General features: G+C 40.3%; 1 protein-coding gene and 2 non-coding genes across 3 annotated transcripts; all 3 read left to right on the forward strand.

The window, feature by feature from the left end:
* Window positions 1-32: 32 nt before the first annotated feature.
* trnap-agg lies at window positions 33-104 on the forward strand. Its single transcript has one exon. It is a non-coding gene; the product is annotated as a tRNA-Pro (tRNA).
* Window positions 105-681: 577 nt separating this feature from the next.
* Window positions 682-753, forward strand: trnap-agg. Its single transcript has one exon. It is a non-coding gene; the product is annotated as a tRNA-Pro (tRNA).
* Window positions 754-1,854: 1,101 nt separating this feature from the next.
* On the forward strand, window positions 1,855-10,288 carry bbs2 (Bardet-Biedl syndrome 2). Its single transcript, XM_047596424.1, has 18 exons — window positions 1,855-1,973; window positions 3,154-3,288; window positions 3,479-3,706; window positions 3,988-4,113; window positions 4,313-4,375; window positions 4,555-4,632; window positions 4,794-4,898; window positions 5,044-5,130; window positions 5,242-5,377; window positions 5,541-5,680; window positions 5,998-6,127; window positions 6,246-6,417; window positions 6,543-6,672; window positions 6,837-6,956; window positions 7,277-7,414; window positions 7,606-7,718; window positions 8,281-8,429; window positions 9,272-10,288. Exons 2-18 carry the CDS (start codon window positions 3,172-3,174, stop codon window positions 9,376-9,378), a joined length of 2,139 nt encoding a protein of 712 aa, XP_047452380.1. The 5' UTR covers window positions 1,855-1,973; window positions 3,154-3,171; the 3' UTR covers window positions 9,379-10,288.
* Window positions 10,289-11,278: the final 990 nt, after the last annotated feature.

An 11,278-nucleotide genomic window follows, 5' to 3' on the forward strand; every position in this document is an offset into this window, starting at 1 on the left:
AGCAGTACATATGTAGAAGTTGGCGTTTTTATGGCTCGTTGGTCTAGGGGTATGATTCTCGCTTAGGGTGCGAGAGGTCCCGGGTTCAAATCCCGGACGAGCCCATTATTATCGTTATGGTGCTCATATATGCATGTGGAGTTATTGTCTAATCCCTATTTTAAGCAAAAGACCTGGATCTAATGTTTCACGTCAATCAGGAAAATGTTGTCACAAGACAACTAAATCTAGTTTAGTTGGACGGACAACGGATGAAATACCAATGCATATTGTAATATACCTTTTGGAACCATATTCCACATTCTTATTCCTCAAACAGATCCTTCACTGATCGCCACCATTAAACACTACCAGAAAATCCCCTCCAACATTATAGAAACTATAGGCCGACCACTAGGCCACGGTTAAAGAAACTAATAGATATGTTAATAACTCTTTCTCTCTTAAGAGAGAAAACTTGTAAATCAGATTTGACAGACCACAACAGGAGGATTAAAAGAATGTAAAACACAACAAAACCATGTAGTGGTGCTTTTAGGAAAATGAACTTTTAAATTGTACCACCAGGGGGTGCTGTTAGCCCAGCGAAATCACAGACCCAAGACGCCACATCACCAACCTAAACTATCCATCTGCAGGTTTGTGCAGGACAGATTTTCACATGTGGAAACCTGTATTTGTGGCTCGTTGGTCTAGGGGTATGATTCTCGCTTAGGGTGCGAGAGGTCCCGGGTTCAAATCCCGGACGAGCCCTTTATTATCGGTTTGGTGCTCATATATGCATGTGGAATTGATATCTAAGTTATGAATGGCTTTAAAAATATTGTTTTTCAAGTAAAACTCTGTATCTAATGGCTCACATCAAACAAGAAAGTAACAACACTCACAAAACAACTTGGATAAGGAATTGCATTGTGTGAATCATATCATACCTATGGATCACTTGAAAAAAATATTGCTAATCAAATACATCCATTGAGTTTCTCTAATCAGTAATTTCTGTTTTGGACAGCCAACATTAATTTGCTAAGCTGAGAAATGCTTGATGAATTCAATAGATTTTTATTTGGTGATGTCTCCATTGCACAGCAAACACCTTGACCTGCTAAATCTGATGCCAAGTATTGAACACTGAAGCTGTTCTGCAAATTGCTGATGCTGAGAATCTGAAAAACAAAAGCAAAACAAAGCAAAAAAAAAAAAAAAAAAAAAAAAAAACAAAAACTTAGAGGTTATAAGTGAAGGAAACAGATTGTGTTTGTGAGAGACTTATCGGTGCTGATGGGACTGTCCAGTAAATGGAGATGTTGTCATCCAACTCTGCCTCGTATAAAGGTTTAGAGTAATTGTCACCACAAACATCCCTGTAGAGGAGAGAAAGAGAGGAGACAGAGAACTGAAAGTGTAGACATTCACCGACAGAGAAGGTCAGGCTGAAAAGCAAAAGGATCCAGATCGTCCAATCCCTGGGAGAATAACACTATAATAGCTTTTCAAAACACTTGTTATGATGCATATTGTCAGAGCATGTGAAACAATCAAATATAAGTCAAAAAAAATGTCCAATTTTATTTTGTCAATGTGAATTCTTTACATTAGCAGTGTTTTCCTGATTTCTGCATCATCAAGATTTCTGTAGTATGGTTTTAAATTTGTATTTATTTATTTTTATTAAGGAAATTATAATTTGAACCATTTAGAAACACTATCTATCTATCTATCTATCTATCTATCTATCTATCTATCTATCTATCTATCTATCTATCTATCTATCTATCTATCTATCTATCTATCTATCTATCTATCTATCTATCTAAGGAAAGAAACACATTACGGCGAAGTACCTGAAGACGGCACAACACCGGAAGTTACCGGGACTTCCGGTCGCTGTGTTTTCCTGCTATCCGGCTAGCTTATTAGCTGGCTGATTTAAGAAAAAAAAAATCTACGGTTAAAGCTGAGGAGGCGTACAGGTGATTTTTTACACACGACTTGGCGCGGGTCTCAAAAGCCTTGATGTCTTTTATTGTGGTGTCGTCAGTAGAGATTTACGGCAAGTTTGATCACGACGACGTTAACGTTAGCCAAACAATGCTACATTAGGAATGAACTCAAATAAATTCAGCTTTAATTTCACTCGTAAGCTTAATTCTGTATTTGGTATTCATGCAGGGTTCGTGATGCACTAACAATTCGGGTATAATGTATAAATGGCACTATTGTACAGTAAACCACGGGGAGATTAGCCAGATGAGAAGCTTTAGCTTGCTACTCGTTGTTGCTAGGCAACGGAACTCTTCCGCTGAGGTAAAGCCAGTAATTACATTAGTGTGGCAAAAAAAACAAAAAAAAAACACGCAGTGCCACCTGCATCTATGCATCTATGCACCATGACATGCATTGATTATGTGATAGATTTGTCAGTTTTTAAAAGACTGTTTTAAAGCATGTGAAATATTTATATATATATATATATGTCAAGTTAAAGTTTATTTCTAAAGCAACCTCAGTTACCAAAGTGCTGTACAAAAGTACAAAATAATCATACATAGACTCAGTAATGTAATAAAAGTGAGCACGATTTCAAAAATAAAAACAATTTTAAAATTAAGAGTAAAATAGGGAATGCAATAAAAGGATAAAAGCCAAGGTTACTTATCTAGGTGGGATTGAACACCAAAAAAAAAAATTTTAGGAACCTGTATAGGTAGGAGCCTGGACCAAGGCACTGCCAAAAGCAGCTGATTTGATGACCCAAGTGCAATGGTAGCTGTGTGAGGCTTCAACGGCTAAGAAAAATAGGAGAGTGCATTTTGAGAAACCTGCAAAGGACGCAGTGCTAGCACCAATAACACCAACTAAAATTGCAGTAGTCGAAGTGCGTGGCCAGTTCTTTCAAAATATTTTTTTGGGCAATAAGTCCTAATTTTTGCCATTAATCATAACCGGAAAAGGCTTTTTTTTTTTTCCTGTAGATCGTATCTGTTTATCAAGATTAAGTTAACTGTCCGAGATGTAAACATGGTTCTTAGCAAATCCATAGCAATATGAGTTAAGTGTGCCACTGACACTGTCATATCCATATAAAAGATGTATAAAGTATTATGTCTCATACGCTGCTTTCTTGTGTGTTTTTTGTCCTTGTTTGATTAGTGATATAGAGAAATCACCATGTTGGTTCCCATATTCACCCTGAAGCTAAACCACAAGATTAACCCTCGCATGGTGACTATTGGGAAATTTGATGGAGTGCACCCATGCCTTACTGCAGCCACACAGGCTGGAAAGGTGAGGGAATTCAAGTTTTTCATTTTTTTATGTTGTAAGTATGTTTTTTGTTTTTTTTGGCATATAGCTACAGATCCCTCCACTCTTGTAGAGAGAGTAGCCATATTTCCAACTTTTCCTTGCATATACATCCTGGCATACTATATCCCCTTCTCTCATCTGATAATTTTTTTATTTTTATTTTTTACAGGTTTTTATCCATAACCCTCACGCTCGCGGTCAGAGGCCTGTGGCTCATCGACTGAGCCAGAGCACCCAGGACTCTGACATCTCTTTGCTCAATATCAACCAGGCCGTCACTTGTTTGACTGCAGGGACACTGGGGCCAAACACCACTGGGGACACGCTGTTAGTGGGGTCCCAAACTAACCTTTTAGCCTATGATGTCCATGATAACGCTGATATATTTTATAGAGAGGTGAGTGGAGCTGGAAAGAATTGGGGGACACGCTAACTTTAGGTTCTGAAAACATATTTTTTTCTCTTATTAAATATTAGCATTAAAACTGTTATTTTATTTGATATAAATGCATTTTTCTTTAGATAAAACAAATATGTCTAAGAACATATAATGTAGAAATGTAGTTGTGAATGTTTAAAGTAGCAATTTTTACTTATTATTATTATTATTTACTTATTACAGAGTGTGAGCTTAAGTTGACTTCAGACGCTTTGTTCCATCTGTACATGTTTGTTCAGGTGACTGATGGAGCCAATGCTATCGTGTTGGGCAAACTTGGGGACATCCCTTCTCCTCTTGCCATCATTGGAGGAAACTGTGCCTTGCAAGGCTTCGACTATGAGGGAAATGACCACTTTTGGACGGTAACAATTATCAGTTTGTATAGAATACAAGGGAGATTCATGAAGTAGAGTTAGTTGTTAACCATCGAGCACTAACTAGTAGCAAGTCTCTATTTTTTTCATTTACATTCAAGTATTTTGCCGGTGCCATCAATCACTTTCTAGAAATACAACTGTCAACATTTCTGTGCACGACCGTCATGGAGTATCTTTGTCTCAGGTGACTGGAGATAATGTGAGGTCTCTGGTGCTCTGTGACTTCACTGGGGATGGGAAAAATGAGGTGAGTCTTGTCTAGCTGGCGATTTTTAGACATGTGCTGCGTGTTTTTCACTGGAGTCATTACTTGCCTTCTTGATATCTCCTTTCTATTTCTTACAGCTCTTCTTACAGCTTTGTCAAAAACAGTGACATGAATTTAATGAAATATGAATGCACGTAAATGTTTGGTTATATTCACAGCTCCTGGTAGGATCTGAGGACTTTGATATTAGGGTATTCAAAGAGGATGAACTTGTGTCAGAGATGACTGAAAATGAGGTAAATGCATTCGGCACGTTTCCTTCTTTCCAAGCTCAATATGTTATTATAGAATAATAACTGGTACCCTCATTGCATTAATAGTAATGATATATACTAGACTTTTGTGTGGGTACAGAGTGACACTTTTTTTTTTGTTCTGTCCTTTCTTCCCCACACAGACAGTAACATCATTGTGCCACATGCACGGCAGCAGGTTTGGCTATGCCCTGGCTAATGGCACCGTTGGAGTCTATGACCGCACTGCTCGCTACTGGAGGATCAAGGTACCATCATACTCATATTCAAATAAATGCATTTGGTGGTTACAGATACTCTATGCGTCACATTTTTTACCCTGTAACAATTTAACTAAAATGTAAATGATGTCTTCAGGTATTGTTCTATTAACCATTTTCTTCCCTGACTCAGTCTAAGAATCATGCGATGAGCATCCATGCCTTTGACCTGAACGCTGATGGGGTTGTGGAGCTCATCACTGGCTGGTCCAATGGAAAGGTCAGTACACAGCTTTAAAGCCCCGGGGTCTAGTAAACAGCATCTAACAATGAAGCAGTATGATATTAACGCTAGCGTCAAATCTTCTATCACATTCTCCTTTTGTTTCAGATCGATGCTCGAAGTGACCGCACGGGCGAGGTCATTTTCAAAGACAATTTCTCATCTTCTGTGGCCGGAGTGGTGGAGGGAGATTACAGGCTGGACGGACACAAACAACTCATCTGCACCTCTGTAGAAGGAGAGGGTGAGTTCTCTGTCTGTGTGTGAGACACCTTGTTGGAAATGGTTGAACATGGGCTATACCATAATTCTTAAATTATAAATTTAGTGGGCAGACATAGACATTCAGTTAGAAGAATATCTCTTTTTGCACCGAATATGACGTTCAGTCTGTTTGTATCTTGCAGTTCGTGGTTACCTGCCGGCCAGTAAGGACCTGAAAGGGAATCTCATGGACTCCAGTGCTGAACAGGATCTGGTTCGAGAGCTCAGCCAACGCAGACAGAATCTGCTGCTTGAGCTACGCAACTACGAAGAGAATGCCAAGGTGCACATGTTAATCCAGTCAGCGAGCTATAGAGATTCATTCAAGAGGACTTTCGTGCCTGAATATAGTGAAGATTCCACTTTTATCTTTTGCTTCTTGACAACGTTTTGTGAAACGTGTCATAACTAATTCTGCTCCCAACAAGATCTCATGACCTGTAGCTTTAAACACAAATATCTATTAATGCAGATGATGCACAGAAATGAGGCACATTCGTCTTTTTTATTCTCATGTGAGATAAGCTTTAAGGCCTCACAACGCTGCTAGTTTGACTATGCAGTAGTTATACACATACACTAACTGCTGTATTGTTTCAGGGTGTTTCAGAGACAAACAGTGGAGTGGGTGTCATACCAGCCAACACTCAGCTTAAGACAGCGCTGTCAGTGAAACCTGCTACGGAGGCCCAGAAGGCTCATGTAGAGCTCAGCATTTCAACACCGAATGGTAAAGTCCTTCAGCACGTGAGCTCAGAATTTCAAGCGTGTCCAGCGTTAGTACGTTAAGTCTCGTTGCTGCTAAATATCCTCTAACAAGTCCACATCTCTCATTTGTCCTTATCCAGAAACCATTATCCGCGCAGTGCTCATCTTTGCAGAGGGAATATTTGAGGGCGAGAGTCACGTCGTCCACCCGAGTCCGCAGAACTTGTCAGGCTGTGTCCGAGTCCCCATCGTCCCCCCAAAAGACATACCCGTGGACCTGCATATAAAAGCCTTCGTTGGAGGGAAAACCAGGTAGGATGTGTGTGAGTAAGGCGACTGTGCGTGCAATAATGCACTCGCGTACATACATATACTCAACGCCGCTGCTTTGTTTTCCATCTCCTCTGCACCTCTTTCTCTTTTTTTCCCCTCTCCAGCACCCAGTTTCATGTGTTTGAAATCACTCGTCAGCTTCCTCGTTTCTCCATGTACGACACCACAGTCGACCCCTCAGCCCCACCGCCCACTGGAAGGGTCACTTTTAGCATCAACGACCGACCACAAAGGGTACGCCGACAGTGTATCTCTGCAACTTGAGCGATTCTGAGCAACTCTGTGTTCACACTAATAACATATTGAATTGTGTGAGCTCATTCAAATCTCACCTCTGGCTTCCCGTGTGTGTGTGTGTTAACGTTTTCATGCTTCACGTTTGTGTCGTGCGTACGTAGGTGGTAATGTGGCTGAATCAGAACTTCCTGCTTCCAGACGGAGTAGAGAGTCCCGACGTCACCTTTAACTTGCTAAGAGGAGGAGGACTGTTGTCTTTTAGCATGGCCAGCAATGGACAGGTACACGCAGATGACAACAAGCGTGTGTTTAGTTCGATTTTTTCAACACTATAATAAGCTTAAACTGAATTTATTTGGATGGAGTTAAACATATATGCACTAAATCACTTAAAAGTACACATAGGTTTGCTCCCCCTCAGTTAGCAGTGACACATTGTCATGTCACAAACAGGGATAAAAGTGTATCATGCAAAGCATTAAATTCGCTTACATTAGTTTGTTGAAGACATCCTTATTGGTTCACATGTAATTGCACAAGGTTACAACGGCTTCTTGAATCAACAGATAACAATAAATGAATTCATAATCTGTCCAATCAGATCACCCTGAGAACGGACGACATTGACCTGGCAGGAGATTTGGTCCAATCCTTAGCTTCCTTCCTGGGGATAGAGGACCTGTCAGCAGAAGCAGACTTCCCTGCTTACTTTGAGGAGCTACGCACCACACTCACCGAGGTTTGGATTTGGTGACATTCTCATAGTCAGACATGTTATGTTGCTTTTTCCACTAAAAGTAAAAAAACACTTCGCAACTCGGTCTCCAAGGTTAGCACATAGCACATGAGACATTCTTTATTTGTCACTAAAGAGAAACATGTTGTTGCCTCTGTGGTGCATTAACACAGAGTTAAACATCTGCATTGTAGGTGGATGAGTTCCACTCCGTCCATCAGAAGTTAACCGCAGCCATGGCCGACCACTCCAACTACATCAGGAACATGCTGGTGCAAGCGGAGGACGCTCGCCTCATGGGTGACATGTGAGTATTTCACCTTCATAGTATGATCAACCATATTGGCTTGTTACTGAAGAGGCAGCACACATGTAGTAGTAATAGATTATATATATATATAGTCTGAAAGGTTTCATCCATGGTTGTATGACTGGTGTGTGGTTGAGATTGTGTTTAGAAGGATTTTTACCTGCATAAGTGTGTAAATAATTTGTTTAGAGCACTGCTCTGATGGGTACTCACACAGTTATTCTATTATTCATACAGTAACTATACAAGCTTCTTATGCTGCGTTATCTGTCTTCATTAATATTTATGATGGCTGCACACCATTTAATCAGCCTCTTACACAACTTTGTTTTGCCACTGCTGTAAGAGTTACCCTTAATGTTATAATTCAACTTACTACTTCAACATGCGCTTTTAATATCCATGTACAGCACTTTGTCTCGGCTGTAGCCGTTATTTAAAGTGCTATATAAAGTTGAGTTGAGTTGAGTAATACTGTGATACTTCCTTTGATTCAAAGGGACATTAAGAACCTATGTTAGCGTTGGTTTCTCACTCATCTCGTGTTTTTCCCCCGAAGGTTAACCATGAAGAAACGTTACAGAGAGCTGTACGATCTAAACAGGGACCTAATCAATGAATACAAGATCCGCTCCAACAACCACAACGCTCTCCTGGCTTGTCTCAAATCGGTCAACCAGGCCATACAGCGGGCTGGTAGACTCAGAGGTAGGTCCCACCGTGTGTCAGTGTCTGCACTATTAAAAAAAAACACAACGTCTTAGCTTAGCTGTGCTGTTTGTTGACTGATTGACTCTGACTTGAGCCTTCGTGTCAGGGAGAGGGAGGACGTACTGTACATGTCAGGGATTTTCTGGGACGATCAGTACTGTCGTTTTTTTTTAGTTTTTTTTTTTTAGAAAGGAGTGCATGTTTACATTCTGTTTCCACTGCTGCATTTGATAACAAAACTCTGAAAGAATTCAGATTCAGAAAACTTGATTTGTCCCCAGGAGGCAATTAAGGGCACACACAGAAAAGGCAACAATGTCATATAGTAAGAATGAGTGGAAAGGCTCAGTTAAAAAATATAGTAACATAGGACAAGATAATGAAATTGGAAGAAATGTATACATAAAATAATGTGCAAAAATGAGTGGTGCAATGCCTGAACGTTATATACGATGTACACATTTGGATGAAAAGTTGGCAATGAGGTAGAAAAGGTCAGTTTTTTATGCTTAGTTACGATTTTATGGTGAAACTAAAATGAAACGTGTTTGAAAACGTGTGTGTGTGTGTGTGTGTGTGTGTGTGTGTGTGTTTGAGATAAAGAAAACTCAGGATCACATGTTGTTCCTGGAGATAACTTAGCATAACTTCTGATTAATCAATAACCTGGAACAAAGTTTGCATTTCAGTTGGGAGAAATTACAATTTAAGGGAAAAAAATATTTCTGTTAACATGTTATATTATGAAAAAGCACTGATTTGAGAAATGCATTATTTGTCCAGCCTTTCCCCGATGATGCGGCTCACATTTCTCCCTTTTCATCCCTCTCTCTCTTCAGTGGGTAAACCCAAGAACCAAGTGATCTCTGCCTGTCGCGACGCCATCAAGAGCAATAACGTCAACGCGCTGTTCAGGATCATGAGAGCCGGCACCGCGTCCTCCTGAGGACCAAAACACTGAAAGAAAGAAGACAGAGGAGAAGAAGAGAGACGTTCACAGGCACAGCGATGAGTACCGAGTGACGAGCCTGAAAAAGGAAAAAGAAGAGAAATCGTAGGACCCTGGGATGGGGACACTGTTGCAGCCTTAATCCGAGTTTTTCCACGACTAAGTTTTGAGCCTGGCAGCAACGTTTGCCACCAGCTCCTTGAAACTAGGAATCTTGGAATTCTGATAGCTCTCGGTCTTAGTGCAATCCATCTCAGTTTAGCTACATGGTTGTTGTGAGGGGCTTTGTTTAGCGCAGTAGGCTGCAGTTTATCTTAAGTAAGGCATTTAAGACAGATCTGTTTAGCGGGTTCAGCCGGACCAAAACAAGACGTGGAGGGTTTCACCAAACTATTTCTGAGAACGATCGTCTGAGTTAGTTTGTGGGATTCTGTTTTTAATCGGTTTACTGCCTGATATCATCGTTAATTAAACCCAGTTATGACAGAAGAGGCGGGTGGAGCCACACTCAGAGGTGATGTTGCACATTTGACCAAACGACGTCCCGGCTGTTCAGACTGTTTCCACGAAGACGACGGACGGCGCCTGTTTAGCTCAGTTGACTCAGTGATGTTTAGAGAGAGCACAGCTGGAGGCGGCGAGGCAGCGAGGCGGCTTCACAGATTCCTGCCAGTCAAATCAAACCGGTGACCGGGAGGTCGGCTCGCTGACACTCGGGGTCTCTGCTCCCAGCTGCTTGTGTGGTGTTTGTAGCCAAAGAAAATCTATTTTAAATTAATGAACGTCACAGAGGACCAATGCTGTGTGTTTAACTTGTTTACCTTTTGTAGACTGTACTCAGACATATGTACGTGTACTTTTGTGTTTGTGGAAGAGAAATTATTATTAAATTAAGTTTTAAACACTTGCAGCTGAGTTTGTTGCGGGATGATAAGGGAATTATGTTTCTCTCAGACATATGTCTTGACTCTTTATTCTCAGTGAATCGTTTCTGCTTGATTAACTTATTCCCTGCTAATATACCGTGACATGAGTTATACATTTAGTCAGTTTTCTTGAAGCACAGATACAACAAAAAACCTGGAAAACTAGAAAGTGTCATTTTTATCCAACATGTTCATCGGAGGGCTGAATGATTTTAAAGACATCCTGCTCACGCCTCTTCATCGCAACTCCAATCTCATTTTGATCTCATCGTTCGTCAGAGGGTCAGACCTGGAAATCAAAGGTAATTCATTTAATGAGGAGTCGTTGGGAATCTCTTCTGAATCTCTTCTGAAGCTGGAACCACATCGCTGGACTCACTGGTGGAAACATACAAGACGAAGTCATGACTCATAATCCAACTTTTTCCTCCACTCTCCTCTTTTCGCGTCCTTTTTTTTGCTGTGTTGGTGTCTGGCTCACTCAGCTCCAGTTTAAAACCACGTCATGATGCTGCCTTTAATTGCTCCTGGTTAGCTCCGTCTCCTCAACACTGGGTTATGTTTATCACGTAGGCTACTCACATAAAATGTTTTTAAATGATTCATTTTGAGAAAATAATTAATTAGCACCTCCATTATCGCCATGTTTGTACTTCTTTAAATATCCGTTTCGCTACTTTTTTATTTCTCATTGGTAAATATGTAGCTACTACCTACTACTATGGTTAACTTTATGTGACGGGCGTTTTATATAAAGCTTAAAATAAGATTCAATTATTAGGTTGAGCAACAATGTGATGACGAATGCAAGCTGTGTGTGACTTAAAACGGCACCTTAGATCAAATAAAACAACCTCGTTTAATAAATAATCGTTCCCTGGAATTTTGCTGATATTTGTTGTTTGATACATGAATTTGGACAGTAGTTAATATTCTATCAACAAAAAACAAAACAAAAAAAGAAAAAACAC

This window comes from Mugil cephalus, chromosome 10, assembly GCF_022458985.1.
Source record: "Mugil cephalus isolate CIBA_MC_2020 chromosome 10, CIBA_Mcephalus_1.1, whole genome shotgun sequence".
Taxonomy (NCBI): Eukaryota; Metazoa; Chordata; class Actinopteri; order Mugiliformes; family Mugilidae; genus Mugil; species Mugil cephalus.